Below are 15,340 nucleotides of genomic sequence, written 5' to 3'. Positions count from 1 at the left end.
CCAATTTGAAAAATGGATTGGCGACTTTGTTGTTCTGGTAATGGGCTGGTGAGGATGAGATCCAATCTCAGCCTGAGGATCACGACAGAAAGTCGGAAGAGTTGTGGCCACATTGTACAAGCCAACACCATCGATAGCCATACGACGAAAAGCCAGGCACAGAATCAACCAATGGCCCATGACATTGGCCCGAGCCCCGAAGACAGGAGTTATAGTCTCTGCGACCATGTCGAAAGGTATAGGAACAAGACTTTCGTTTAGAAATTGACCACTCTTGACATTTGAGCCCGAGGTCCGAGGTGGCAGGAGCAATGCACAAGGGGTGATGTTTGATTTTCAGCATTGGATGGTCCCTCAGAAATTCAAGCTGCTTTGGGGGCTGCACTTCCAACACATTCTTCTTTCCCTTCAGCTGGGTAGAAGCAGTCACGTTTCCTGCGAGAAATGGCAATAGCGGCACCAACCGTGAGACAGCGAGGGCTAGAGTTGGAATTGCTAAGTACGGGATCTCGATGTGGAAAATAAAGGACGGAAATAGATGTGCACAACGAATAGAATTATCGGGCGGAGTGAGAACATAAGGAAGCCGTCGTGCAGGCAATGCTATCTTGGCCTTTTCAATATGAAAGACCAAGGGCACGCCCAGATCCAGGAAGAGGACAATGTGTGTTTGGAGTCACGTCCTCGAAATCGGAGGGACCTACTCTTCTTTTTATGTTCAAATCTGGCTTGGGCTTTGGGTTTGGGCATAAGGAGGGCTGAAATGGAGAGTGTAAACGACAAAGGCTCCCTTTTCATCGATTTAGGCGTGGTCTGCATACGCAGAATATCAATAGTTCTTGAATATTTTGGAAGACATAATATCATCGCATACTTGATGTGGTCTTTTCCTCTTCGATTCCTGTTCATAATAAGTGTTGGTATCACCAGCTAGGTACTGTGTACACAGTTAAGTGGACAGCATGTATGCTCGAAAAGCAAAGTCAATTGATTCATGTAGAAAGATGTATGTTCCAGGTCATGCTCCAAGATACCGCTGAATCCAATGCGGCGGGAGCCGCAGCTTAGCAAGATTACATACTCCGTACACCAAGCAAAGACTGAGAGAGTCGGGAAGCACACTGCGTTCCTATTGGGCGACTAACTCCTAATATACACCTGACTACGTCGGGACGCTAAACCTGAAAGGGGAGAGGGAGAATCCTAACAAAGCTGCTAGTGCCTAGACCTAGGCAAAGAGAGCATCAGTGACTCCTGACTTATTATGACAGTTGCGCCACTGGTCTGCCTGACTCACCGTAGTCACGTGTCGTCGGCAAGCTTCTTGACTGCGCAACCATGTAGCGTCCCCAACTATGTTCCCCTCCACACGAACAAGGCCACTCTCGAATTTTGAGCCTGGAGAACAAAACAAGATCTGATATTCCAGAAGACATTATTATTTCTCTACCCAACTAACATAACCCTCGCGATGGCCACTAAAGCCGACTTGCCCCAACCTGAGGATGAAGCTCCGGGCATACCATCTGTCGACCCGGATGCCCTGTGCATAGATGGCCATCTATTCCGCATTAACTACGATGTTCCAGAGGAGATTACCGAGCAACTGTGGGAACTATACGACCGTGATGCAAAGTATGAAGAGATCCCGGAGCACCTAAAAGCATACGAAACCGAAATGGAAGACCCAGCCGTGGAAGAGGCACGGCTGGTGGAGGAATATAGACGTAAGAAAAAATCCTCAAAACAGAAGAGATCGTCCAAGGAATGAAGGACTAAAGCTGCAATCCACCTCCTCTCATTGTTTGGAAGGTAGTATTATTATACGGATGTGCTGAGGAGTGCGACACCTGGTCAAGCCTAATATTGTCATTCCGATCCTTGTTGTCGTGCGTCAGATAGGCAGATATTTGCAATAGTTTTAGGACGGATTCTCTTACCCGTCTACTTCACGCTCTCTAGGACTCATTGGTGGGTCAAAGTCCCAGAATTGGTTTAATCCTTTGTAATGATATCCATATATTTTAATGCAGATTCGTTGACATTACCAGCACCCATACTAAACTATAAGGCCACTGCTTTAGGAGAGAATGGCTCCTTAAGAATTGACTGCATTCGATATGTGGCTTAAGTAGGGCTGAGCGGACGAAAAGCCCTTTTTTCCACACCCTATGATCGTATGTGCTAGATCTGAGACAGATTCAGCTTGTATCGAACAGCCTTGACAGGCTTGAGAGATGACTGTAGATCGTCTATTGTTATCGCGCTGCGATCATAGCGGAGTCTGTATACAAATGCATGGATATGATGTATGGGTGAAATGCCGTTTGTATGAAATGCCAGCCAACCCTTGTAACAACTCCAGGTATAAACGAGTATTTGCGCTTTATGCTTGCCTCCCAATGCTTCGGTTGTTGATAGACAATTCAGTAGAGCAGGAAAAACCGGAAAAAAAGTATGAGGGTATATAGGTTGAACAGACACATGAAGGTAACCAAGAATAGGTGACAAAACGAGGAAGGCTGTGATATCCTGAAGTTGGTCGAGTGACACAGCGGAAGATCGATGAAGAGGTCTCTCAGAAGAAGTATATAAAAAACGGCATCCAGGTTAAGCTCAAGTATATCCAGCGCAGCAGCTCGAAGGTGATGCGTAACAGAGGCGTAAGAATGTGGCCTGATCATTCGGAAGCACTGAGACGGGTTATTCAAGAATCTGAGACTCTTCTTCATAACGTATCGTGAAGTTCGATTAAGTGAAAAGCATATGCAAGGACTCAGTTGCCATATCATCATCGCGAAGCTTCCAAACCAGCAGAAGACGGGCTAGTCTCGCTTTCGGTGTCATCCACGCTAAGTTTCCAGAAGATGGTTCTCATGTCGCGTACGTTTTCCCGAAAGTCGTCTCGCGCATGTGTTGTCCTTTCTTCAGTCATTGAGCGAACCTCACGGATGATCTCGGGGTATCCTTCCTCATTTGGTAGCCACCAGTGGTTGATCTCGGGCAATTGCCAAAGGGCTGCCATGCCTGCACGGAACTTGGGGGGCGTGATATAGCTGTAAAACAACGTTTTTAGCTATTGCTGGCCAGGAACATATTGCACACCGCGCAATGAAATCAAAAAATGCAAAGAAGAAGAGAGCGAGAATACTTACCCGTTCTGCTCCATCAGCGCGAATTTTCTTCGGGCCCACATGACATGTTTATGATCCCTTGGCAGAAACATGCTCGCCATTCCAATGCTGTGCTTGAATGCAAACATATAACCGTTCTCCTTGTCGGGCCACCTTTCGATTGTCTCCATTATTCGGCCCTGCTCCAGAGCCAAATATTCCAACTCTGCCATTGATGATTGGCGAACGGACAATAAGGATTGGTACTTGAACATTGCTTTTGTTGACAGGTAGTCGATCCAAGCAAAATTAACCTCCCATAAGGGGCCGACATGCAGACCGCCAGGAACGTAAGGGTCGACGAAGTCATCTTCTGTCAACGGTTTTTGATTTGGAAAGTTTGTGACCGTGTACTCTGGATCTGTGAGTGTTTCCAGGATGCTCTTCATCTTCTCCAACAGTTGGTCGAGCTGCTCGTTTTGACCAATGAACTCCTCGATCGGGATCATTCCGCGGGAGAGTTTTGCATACAGAGAGGCCATCTCTAGCCCGAATCGGCGATTTATGGACCCAGCCAGTGCGAGCTGCTTCTCCTGGTCTTCCGGGAAATTGGCGGCTTGTTCGGCGTCATATTCTTCTCTAGCGATGTACCACTCACGGCCCAGAATCGCCTCGTTTCCGGCCAATATTCCCGCGACCAGGTCGAATCGAGCGTACCAGAGGAAGATGTTCGCATGGAGTTCGTTGTATTTGACGGATTCTGGAGTCAGGAGTTCGCGCATCAAGGAATGAGCGGCCTGATGATGGTCGATGAGATTCACCCAGTCGCCTATGAATTCCTGTACTCAGTGAGCATTGGGACGAACCAAGTTTGAAGTGTGATACTAGAGAGCGAGCGGGACAGTTCAAGTTCATACCTCGAAAGTTGTAAGCGCAAGAACGGTAATGAGCGTTGCTTCAGAATGGGGCTCTCCCGATGCCAAAGATTTCCGCAACAACTTCAAGGCCTTGTCGTAATACTGAAGAAAGGTATAGAGTTTCCCCGTGCCGCTATGTACGCAATGGTGGTAAGCAGAGAAACCGACGATCGCATAGAGAAGCGGCTCGTATTGCAGGGCAAATTTGATGATGCTGTGATGAACAAACTGATCGGAAGACGGCCTCATAAAATAATGACGATACGTCATGTACTCTTGATGAAAAGTAAGGTAAGATCGCAAATCTTCTGGCAGATGTGAGAAGTGGTCGGTGCCAAGAGGTTCCTGACTGGACAGGCCGACACTGGCCGACCGCGCACTCATCGATTCAAATCTAGAGGAAGCTTCGGTGGAGGGTGAACTGCCTTCTGTGTTGGAGGATGTCATTTCTGGGGCTGTTTGCTTCGTCCTGCGCTTCCTCAGAGACTGCATGCTTTGCTTGGTAGTCGGGCTCGGCTTGGCACGGGCTGGCAGTGATGTTGTGGATGGAGACAGGAGAGTTGCTGATTCAACGCTGCCTTCGTCCACCTCGTCCTCGTCCAGAATCGGCTCCAGCGCGTGAAACTCATCCGGTCCAACATGGCCCGACGAGTCACTCCCTTGCGACGGCGGGCGTTGGGCTCTGGCCTTGGCTCCAAACCGCGACGCTGCCTTGGATGAAGTGCCAGTCGCAGTGGGCGACGGATAGACACAGTCGCGATTACCTTTCCGACATCTCTCACAGATGGGGCGGGCCTCGTCGCATTTGATGCGACGGGAGCGGCAGGTGAAGCAACCGCTTCTGGTGCGCTTGTGCTTTTTCTGATCGGAGACAGGCTGCAACAAAGACGACTGGTGGTGTTGTTTGGGCGGAGTAGAGGAATATGGCGTTGCCGCGGCAGGAATGTCAGGCTGCGGGGGTTGTGGGGGCAGATTGTGCCAGAAAGCTACACTGTCGGGATACTGGCTAGCACCGAAGATAGAATAAGCAGGGATCTGATTTGGGTCCTGGAAATGCATGTTGCCCGGAAAATAATCATTCAAGGGGGTTTTGGCCGTGTCGAATGAACGCGCCATGGTTGTGGCCAACCGAATTGCATCCAGGGAGCAACGCGGATCAGAGTCCAGGATGCCGGCATAAACTATGGGTAGATTAGCTGGCAGTTTGAGACAGCCTCTGAAGGTGAATCCAAGCGAAAAGCACCATCCAGAAGGGAGAAGAGCTTTGGAAAGAGACTAAGGGAGGAGGTCGAATGCAGAGGCTGAAGAAAAAAGGAAGAGGGTTTCAAGGCCGTGCCACAGTGCGATTAGATGCAATTAACGACAAAGTCGCTCTAGCGATGGAATATTGGACCTAGTAGATATTTGGAAGGGATAATGAAAAATGAAGGATGAGAGGATTGATGGATGGTTGGAATGAACGTGATGATGTATGGTTGACCGGATGAGCTGCGATGGCGGTGGTGGTGGAAATTGGAAGTTAGCATCTAGCAACTGTACCTCCCTATGAGGGTTAGGTAGTACGGCCAGAGTATTGGATGGAGAGTCATTCTATGGCAGGGTTGTCAAATCAAGCTACCTAATGATGAGGAAATAATGTCAAATGAACAAGAAGAAGTCAGGAAGACTAGGCTTTCAAATCCATTGAAGGTATTGATAATAATATCAATAATGGGCCCGGATGCTCGTGGCTGCTTGATCCATGGGCCATGCTCCAACTTATCTACCTACCTAGATAGTATCTAGACTAGACTAGATACGCTTGATGGCGACGGGAATACTCAAACTTACTTTGGGGCTATCAACCTTAGTCTCTTAGTTTCTTCCTGCCTGGACCGCCAGGATAGGGCAATGAAATCACGCAGGAGATCCATATAATTCCTTATTCAAGGCACAAATGGAGATCCAGTAAGGCCCCTCGTTTTTTGGTTTTGCTGATCTCCAGTTTCAAACTATAGTGCATGCATATAATCATGATGAGACAGACCAATCTACCAGAATTATCTCTAGACTACTAGTAGAACTACCTCAACCAATGGTCTAAGGATCGTTGACTGCGCATACATAGGTAACCACCTACTCGGTAGTTCGTGATTAATCATAAGGTCCGGAATTGGCAGTCCAAGCCCGCCAAGCACCAAGCGGATATTTGATGTTGAGAAAACCGGTACACTAAAGGACTACCTAGGTAGAGGAAGTTAAGTGGCCGCCGATGGCTCTTGGACTTCCAGGGTCATCCCTGGTCATCCCTAGCACTATTACCTTTATTGATTGTATCTGTCATTTTGTTACTTAGCCAGAGTCAATAGTCTATTAAAAGTACTTTATTAATATCATTATATTTTTATTATCAAAAATATTGGATGATTGATAGCAAGAGTCATGATTCTGTCTAATCTGTCAATTATTCATAAAAGATGAGCTATGCCAGATCTTTCTTCGTCGTTCCCAAGACATTTTTACTTTCAATACTTTGCAGGGCCTAAGGTAGTCTACACTCTACAGAGCAGAGCTCCTCAACGATCTGTGCTCCCACAGTCCCCCACAGTCTTCTCAGGAGTATCCCTCCAGACCGAGGAAAAATACTCCGTGGACCCAGATCAATTAGCTAAAACAGGCGGGCTGGTCGACGCATCCGCTGGGGAGCTAGATCATATTTCTTGGTTTTCTTTTCCTCCGCTTTCCTTTCCATAAGGATGCAGGATGTGCCTAGAGGACCGGTACTTTAGTTATATTCTCCTCAGTCTTTTACGCAGCCCTTTCTCTAACTGAGAATAACAAGTAGACACGCGACTCCAGTCCAGCCAGCTCATGAATCATCATCCAATCTGGCCTCTTAGCCATGGCCCATGGGTCATGGGGGTCATGGCCCGCAGAAAGAGATCCATCGGCGTCATTTGAAAGACCGATGTGTGGGGCTCTAACTTATTTAGGCAACCCTTGAGCCGGGTATTTCAATCGGAGTACGGAGGCGTGCACCAAAAGTGTTGACCCACGCTAGTAAGCTTGGCTGTATCCTGATGACGCAGCCCCCTAGTAATTTATATGGCAACGCATCCAGAAGGAGAAAACTTTGTTTACATTCTACTCTCTGATACTATTCAAACTTACTATTTTCATTAAATCTCTTGATTTTTGGTGGTTAGCATCCCTCCTAAAAATGGTTTCCATCTAATTGAATTGCGCATTCAGATTCTCAGGCTAGTAGCCTGGGGTATTGACATCCAGGATATTACTACTAATCTAGAGGTCCCTCCTCGATCTATTCAGAAGATAATACAACATGCAAAAGACTGTGGATTCAGCCCTGGAAGATGTGAATGTGTTTGAATGGGATATGCTGAGGATACTAAATGATCTGGCCGGCCTAAGGAGATAACACCTGAGAAGGAGAAAGCTATTATTAAATCTGTATCTAAGGACTGCAATGGAAGGGAGAAATCATCTGAAATTCTAGCTTATGAGGCTGGTATATCACACTCCTCTGTTTTATGGATTCTCAAGCAAAATAGATTTGTCATTGCGAAGCCTTCCTGGACAGGAAGATGGCTTAAGGGACAGCTATCTAGATGTCAAGATCTAGATCTAGATCCAGACTGGGAAGACGTTTGAATAGCTTCATAACACTATTACAGAGTTTTCATTTGAATATTTTTCCTTCTGGACGCGTTACCATATAAATTACTAGGGGGCTGCGTCATCAGGATACAGCCAAGCTTACTAGCGGCGGTCAAAACTTTTGGTGCACGCCTCCGTACGGACTAAGGTACCTACTGGTAGAACTGTAGATTACGAAGTACGACGTTCAAGGCTCAAGAGACTAGAGAGGCAAGACTTGACCTGTCTTCTGGACTTTTATCCTAGCTGACAGACTCCATGCGTCAGTCATCATCGCGTCTCTGAGTGTACCATGATTCAGATTGTCGGATCCCTTAGTGCTTACTTGTCAATGTTATTATTATTATTCTCATCTGAATGCTGCTCTCCGGTTACCTAATCAGTATTTACCAATAACTCCGTAAGGTACTCCGCCCGTACCCGCCAGTATGCCACTATGGTAAACTTCAGCTACCTACATGGGTAGTAAGTATTCCGTGCATGCGAATGCCATCTGCAACGTGCAGCGAGGGTATTTCGACCGTCACAGCGTCCCTATTTTCCCCCCTGCATCTTCATCCTTGCGCAAATCACGAGTGAGAGGCCGAGACAGCAGAAGTATGATTTCTTCCTTTGGGACGGAGTGCTCCGTAGTTCGAGCGGTATGAGCACTCTTGAGTTTCTTACAGCCTTTTTCACCATCCACGTGCGGAATCGATGAGCCGCTACTGCCAGAAGGCCCAGAAGGCTAGCAGGCTAGGTAGCAGGCTACCAGCTCCCGCCGGCAAATCTGAAACCAGTCCATTGAGCAACGTCCACGCCTGCCCTAGTGTAACTCCGTACGCAGTGCCGAACGTTCGTCCGAGGTGGAGCTCTAGACCCGGGAATGGGTGGAGGCTGTCTCGAACAGACCACCAGACGATACAAGTACTAGTAAGGTAGTAGTAACTACGGAGTAAATTGGTGGATTTGTGAAGCGTGCTACTCTGCTGCGAAGCAATCAAGCATAGAGGGTGGAATCATCACATGTGATCTCCGAGAGAGCCACTGAAATCACACACTGTTTAACCTAGGAACTCACCCCATAGTCGTATCGTCGTATTTCTGAGCTACTACTGATTCGTTCTAAGCCGCCACTTTCTGACAGGATTTCATCAGTAAGGTTATTCGGCAGTGCGGCACCGGCGGATGTTCCTGATCGGCGCTCTGAATTGACAGCTCTGCCTGTATTATTCACGTCTATTCCTCTGTTCTGCCGTAAGAAAATGAGCTATCATGGAACGGACAACAATGGTACATGCAGGGGCATGGCTGATCCACAGAACGCCGGGTATTACTGCGAAACTGTAGCAATTCTCTCCGTCATTCGACCCTCACACTAGCATTGCTGCAGGCTATTTATTTGTAGCGCTGCGAGGCAGTGGCGATCAACCCTTGGGATTTCCGCAATGTATACCTAAATGGTATGCCTGACACAAGTCCCAGTGCCCTGGCCTACGAGTCTATCAATTCAGAAAACCATTAATCAACCCCATATTAGGCTTGAACCATTTGCAGTCCATACCTTCGTACGGAGTGTTCTCTGGATTCCGGAAATGCATATCGTACGCCCCTGTATTTAATGAGCACTGCTGAAAGCCGAGCCAAGCTTCTGGAAAAAGCCAATTCGGAAATGAAGGCTGGCATTCATTCAGCACAGGACTGGATCTAGATTACTCCGTATCTCCTGGCAATATCGAACTCGGAGATAGGCTAAAGTTTCGGATAGCTTTGATGCTGAGTGGATCTCACACCTCATTTTATCCTGTTCACTTTCAGGCTCGGATCCAGATTAGCCGGAACTCGTCTTGACTTTTGAGCCTTGAGTCTCTGGCCGATTTGAAAGTACGCCAGATAGTAATAAGAGTAGCCAGTAGTCTGTCGTTCGTCAAATGCGCCTAATGACCAGGACCATATGCTGCTGAGTCGATTGAATTACAGCCTTCACTTGTAGACTTGCAGTAGCCACTCCCGCGACGCCTTCGTTAACCGTCTAGGCCATTAAGGGACAATGCTATGCTGGTCGCTGGTGCCTAGTGTAAACACCGACTCATAATAATCCCTGTATGCTGTAACCTGTCAGCCCGTACCTTGTAACGGTGACTCAAGGATCAACATTAGCATCCATGGGCGCAGGGATGATGGCCTCGATCCAGTCCAACTGCTGTAACTCCAAGAGCGCACAGACATCGCAGTGGCAAGTAGTCGCATGTCCTATGCCAACGGTCGTCAGCCAGACGTCAATCCACAGTTAACACTACGGAATACAGTGCCATTCTTGTAGATCATAGCACCAGAGGCTTGGTTGTCCATAACTTTGACAACCGCCATCCCGTGATCGTCCCCTGGAATGGCTTATTTGAGTAATCCAGTGTTGGCATTGTCGAGCGACACCTTCCTAGGACGAAATGATGAAAGTACCGTAAAAAGGCGGAAGATGATGAACTTGGCGACCAACTCTAGCCCATAATTCTGTACAAGAAATTCAGGTGCAACCGAGGGAGCCTCACTTAGGAATATCCTCAAAAGGCTAAGCTCTTTATTCTATGTCATGGTATCTCAATGCTTTTCACACGTGTATCTTTGAAACGTCAGCAAGGAATTAAACTCGGCAAGAGAACGATGAAGACGCGGATAAAGTGGCCATACCATTATTTTCAAGGTATCTCTCAAACGTATTCGTGCAAGGTATCATGGTATCATAGCCGTCACTCCATATTTATACATCAATCTATTTCCTCCAGAAGCCCTTACGATCCATGATCCAGACCGTCAAATCTCATTGCTGGGCCCTGATTTCGTTGATAGCGAGCTGCACTCCTTCAATTACCACCCCCCACTCAATCTCATGGACCTTCTGCTCAAAGGCGTGTAACTCCTCGTCAACACCCTTGACAAAGGGAATTTCGCGGACGAGAATCGGCTTGCCCATGTCAACCTCAGATATCACATTATGAATCATGACGCCCGTTTTATCTATCTTGCCCTCCAGCCAGGCAGCATGGGCACGTTCAATCGCATTCTGACAGAAACAAAGTCAGCCAGACAGAAAATAGGAAAGAAAGAAAGCAAAAGCCAACTCACAGCTCCATTAAAAGCCCCCGGCAAAGCAGGATGAAGGTTAATAATCTTCAACTGCTTAGCCTCTAGTGGCTCGAGGAATTTCGGCGATAGCACATGCATGAACCCCAAACAAGCGACCAAGTCCGGCGAGTCAGCGAGTACCAGCCGAGCCAGTTCGGCATCGTACTCCTCCCGTGCTGCTTGTACACCCTCCGGCGTCGCCGGATGCTGCTTCTTATATTTCACAAGGTTGTGGTACTGAGTCGGAATGTCTGCTCGCTTTGCCCGCTCGAGTCCGTATGCGTCCTTGCGATTGGAAATGACTCGCACAATTTTGGCAGGAATTTGACCTTCACTGATCTTATCGATTACCGCCTGTAAATTCGAGCCATTGCCGGAAATGAGGACAGTGAGACGGATTGGAGTCTCCATCTCGTTCGGGGAGTGTATAGGTTGTATGAAGGATGTACCGGGGAATCTAGAGCTGACAGAATGGCTTATTCTTCCACGGCACTAATGAATAACGCTGCTGCACCTAGACTCAAAGGACGAATCAACAGGCGCAAGACGTCCTTGATCGATCTCGAGGCCAGAGATTCCTACTCCGACCTTTTTCTTTTGCTGGTAAGGAGAGCGGGGTCGAAAATGATCGTGGGCTGACTCAGCGGGGATGCGGGGCAGCATCAACGCGCTTTTGCGCCTGAGGTCATAACATTACAGACATTCACCTTAGATTACTTGAACTTGAAAGTGCAGCTGATATTGCGCCTAAATGCAGCTAGAATAAAATAGTGTACTTGATATTCGGACTTCTGCAGCGAGGCATCACCACGACCGTTGCATCAATATCTGAAAGCAGAGCCTGAAGGGGGGAATAATGCAACAACGCTCTGACCGAATGGAAGATAGACAACAAAAGGAATATGCAACGAAAAGGAATGAAGACTTCCATCATGCCAAGTGACAAAAGCCCATTGCTTATCTAAATTCTAGTAAAACACAATAGGAATTGATCAAAGCATCAAGAACCAATCGATAAACAGCGCGATGGGGGGTAATCGTGAAAGATATCAAAAAGGGCTAAAAAGAATAAGATTTCACGTCCAGCCGTCATACTATAAGCCACACGCCTTATGCCAACTCTGCGATAATTCGGATGTCCGAGAAAAGTCGAGAAACCTAAAGTCCAACGAAGGAGAAAGTGAAGACGAGTCATCGGCTTAAATTAGCCCACGTATAGGTTCGTGCAAAACCAGCGACTCTGGCTTAAGCAGCCGCTGCATTTTGCGGGTTAGGCACTGTTGTGTTGTTCGTCGTCTCGGTCACACCCTGGCCTCTACAGAGAGGGCAAGAATTCCGACCCGTGGTCAGCCACTATGTCACAAATAGTTAGTCTAAGTACTTTCCATAGACAAACGCGCACGAAAACGGGCAACGAACCTGATCAATGCAATCACGATGGAAGACGTGCTTGCACTTTGTCAATTGCCTGAGCTCTTCTGCGGCTTCGTAGTCACTGAGACAAATCAGACAACGTTCTCCATCGCGGATTTGAATCGCGCCAGCGCCATCCAAAGCCTCTGCGACGAGCGATCCCGCAAGCTCTACAAGTCGATATAGTCCTCCAGCAAGATTGATGTCGTCCTGGGTGGCAACGGGTGGCTTCGCGGGTCCAAGCAGCGAGGAAAGGAGGATCATGTCTTCGTAGGTGGGGTTCTATAAATTGTATTAGCTTTGAGCCTCGGGACATGTCAAGAAAAGAACTTACATCAGTAAAGAGGCTAGGCGTTGCAAACGCAGGATGGTTCTCAGAGAGGTTTGTTCCCACGACATAAATCAGCCAGCTTCTGCCCGCAGGAGCGGGAGTGTCTGGTTCCACAACACCATTGCGTCGAACAGCGCCAGAGCCTAGCTCACGATGACGAGCATACTCAGAATCACTGCGTCGCCGTTGATGTGACGCCTGGAACGGGATCCTGTCTGCACTGGATTCAGGTGCAGGCTCAACTGACGGTTGCATCAACGGATGCTCATCAACTTGAGGCAAGGGGTTTGAAGGCAATGCCGAGGCAGAGGACAGTCTCCGATTGGGTGTTGATGCGCCTGAAGATACCGCAGATAAGCCTGGCTCAGCAGGTGTCGATGGAGGCGGATGGGGACCCGGAGGACTCTCCGAGAGAGTCGAAGGGAGTGACGGGAACGGAACGCGAGTTCCAGCGTCGGAAAATCTTCGCGCGCTTCGAAGGCCCTGGGGTGAGGTTTCGATGTTCGTCGACAAAGGGCTAGGAGCACCGAGTTGTTGTCGATTAGGTACGAATCGTGGCCGATTATCAGCAAGAGGAACTGCGGGACCGTTGTCCTGGCCTCGTGGTGGATTCCCTGGCGCTAGAAATGGTAGCCGCAACAATGCGTCCAAGCCTGGCCCAGCATTCGACTGTTGATCGCCAAGCGGCCCACTGCCTGTGGGCACAGATCGAACGCCGACAACTACCAAGGTGACGGTGCGGCCCTCGTTATCCCCGGCGGGATTGTCAACGTCCATGCCATCGCCACGCCTACCGGCAGAATCCGGTTCCGTAGTTGAGTGATTTGAAGAAGCCGCAGGACTTGGATTGTCTGAGTTGGCAAATCTGAAAACCCGTAGAAAGTTAACGGGCTGGGGAGGGCTGTTCTCTCCTGAAGCACTTGCGGTATCACTCGAGGTTGTCTGTGCTGATGTGGCATGCTGTAGAGTTTGGATGAAGTTTTCCAGCGACCCTTCTAGGCCATCATTGCCCAAAGACTGGATGTTGGGCAGTACTGGGCCCGCCGCGCCAGAGAGCTGGGCAGCAATCGCAGCCGCAGCCAATTGCAGAACCCGTGAAAGAGGAGTGTGCTCGTCACGCCGAAGAACTCTGGAGGGTCTTGCACGGAAAGGTCCCGGTAATTGACGTGGAGTTGAAGCGTTTTGACTGGACTGTGAGAAGAGTGGCGGCATTGGCAGATTGCCACCCGCTGCAGGTTCCACAGAATCAAGTTCATGAGCGTGATCGAAATCCATGCTAGTGTCCATGGCACTCAGTGGTGGTAGACGAATGCCGGGATGATTGCCCAGGCTCCCCCGCAAAGGTGGGAGTTCTGTCATCTCAGTATCCGCGCTGGACGGGTGGCCAAACATCTGCGTGATGGGCGCTGATAATGAATTGCGAACGCGGTTCAGTCGGGCACTGCGACGCCAGGATCCTCTGGCAGGTTGAGGTGTTTGTTCTGATGATGAGTCCAAGTATGTCGAACTGGTGGGCGTATCAGGAGTCAAGGACGGATCACTGCGTGGAATAAAATAAGGTACTCTGATCAATCGCCGCCTGGGAATGCTTCTCGAGCTGAGCGAGCCGAAAGGACTGAAGCGACTGCTGCTATGAGACTCCGATCTCGGGACTGATCTTGCTACAATTCCATGTCTGTGAGCCTGTCCCTCTGCCGGGGTCTCCTCTTCACTATTCAGAAGACCACGAATAACTGAGTTCGGTAGAATCCTGGAACCTAATCTCGACATTGTAGACTGACGTCGAGCGGCCATTCGCGCAAGTATCGCAGAGCGATACTCTTGCTGATCCGGTTCGTGCCGAGAACCATCTTCCTCGTGTATACTCTCCATCCTTGTCAACGGAGGCTGCTCAGCAGTTGAAGTACTTGATGCCTGCCATGTCTCCGCCTCTGAATTGTCTTGAGCTGAGTGAGAAGTATGGAAGATGCTGCCATTCGGTTCTGCTCCTGATGGGAGCCCGGTGTCCTCGGCCTGATCAGGATTCGGCCTGTGATTCATGTCTTCATTGAGATTTAGTCGATCACGGCCGGTGCGAAGGAAGGTGGATTGATCTGAGGGAGTCGTGTGGCGTTGATTCCTTTGTGTAGAAGAGGTCTGTCCCATAGTCACGAAGATGTGAGAATGGGAAGTGGCGATGATTGTTTATAAACTGTCGATGGCCATGGAAGGACGATGACTAAAGAACCCAACATTAGTTAGTCAGATGGACAACAGCAGTGATCCATACCATACAACATTTGCGAGCTGAAAAGCACTGATTCTTGTAAGAAGGGATTCTGAAGGTTTCAGAAAGCTTTTGTTGTCACCAGCTAAAGGGGTATATGCCAGAGGAGGGAACGTGTCAGCACTCCAAGGCTGCAGCCCGCCAGAGGTCGGACACCAAAGAGAGCAATGATCGAATAGGAAAAGGAGCGTATCCAGACTGGCAGAACGAAGAGCGATTGCGGCAAGATTCAAACTAGAACTAGAGAAACTGAGCGACGAGACAGCACGGAGTATTTATTGATCCTCGTACTGTTGAAGACTGTTGTGTTGACCGTGATGACGATGATGATGGCGGAACGCCGACCATAGACAGGAATCAGAAGATGATAGGCAGCCGACCTCTTTACGGAGTAGTTTTTGGACTCTTTAAGCTATGAGCCAGAGTCCAGACACTAACTACTCTCGTCCCAATTTAGTTGGTCGCTGTCTAGTAAGGTACTAGTAGTTAGTAGTGACTGTTGTTGATCTCGTCGTTCGTCATCCAACGGTCCAAGCCTCCA

The 15,340-nt window shown here is 48.7% G+C and overlaps 4 protein-coding genes across 4 annotated transcripts; 1 reads left to right on the top strand and 3 right to left on the bottom strand.

The window, feature by feature from the left end:
- Window positions 1-1,471: 1,471 nt before the first annotated feature.
- On the top strand, window positions 1,472-1,771 carry Aspvir_000752 (uncharacterized protein; the record flags this gene model as incomplete). The annotated part of the gene is made up of 1 exon (XM_043265886.1): window positions 1,472-1,771. One exon carries the CDS (start codon window positions 1,472-1,474, stop codon window positions 1,769-1,771), a length of 300 nt encoding a protein of 99 aa, XP_043121821.1.
- A 1,020-nt stretch (window positions 1,772-2,791) lies between these two features.
- Window positions 2,792-5,146, bottom strand: Aspvir_000751 (Zn(II)2Cys6 transcription factor; the record flags this gene model as incomplete). The annotated part of the gene is made up of 3 exons (XM_043265885.1): window positions 2,792-3,056; window positions 3,156-3,952; window positions 4,031-5,146. 3 exons carry the CDS (start codon window positions 5,144-5,146, stop codon window positions 2,792-2,794), a joined length of 2,178 nt encoding a protein of 725 aa, XP_043121820.1.
- Window positions 5,147-10,484: 5,338 nt separating this feature from the next.
- On the bottom strand, window positions 10,485-11,200 carry Aspvir_000750 (phosphoribosylglycinamide formyltransferase; the record flags this gene model as incomplete). The annotated part of the gene is made up of 2 exons (XM_043265884.1): window positions 10,485-10,727; window positions 10,790-11,200. The coding sequence occupies 2 exons, from the start codon at window positions 11,198-11,200 to the stop codon at window positions 10,485-10,487; spliced, it is 654 nt and encodes a 217-aa protein (XP_043121819.1).
- An 834-nt stretch (window positions 11,201-12,034) lies between these two features.
- Aspvir_000749 (RING-H2 finger protein) lies at window positions 12,035-14,678 on the bottom strand (the record flags this gene model as incomplete). Its single annotated transcript, XM_043265883.1, has 3 exons — window positions 12,035-12,142; window positions 12,209-12,484; window positions 12,537-14,678. The coding sequence occupies 3 exons, from the start codon at window positions 14,676-14,678 to the stop codon at window positions 12,035-12,037; spliced, it is 2,526 nt and encodes an 841-aa protein (XP_043121818.1).
- Between the last annotated feature and the right edge of the window lie 662 nt (window positions 14,679-15,340).

Source organism: Aspergillus viridinutans, assembly GCF_018404265.1.
Source record: "Aspergillus viridinutans IFM 47045 DNA, scaffold_1, whole genome shotgun sequence".
Lineage (NCBI taxonomy): Eukaryota > Fungi > Ascomycota > Eurotiomycetes > Eurotiales > Aspergillaceae > Aspergillus > Aspergillus viridinutans.
Note: the sequence above shows the minus strand (reverse complement) of the source record. Positions and strands in the feature narration are given on the sequence as shown.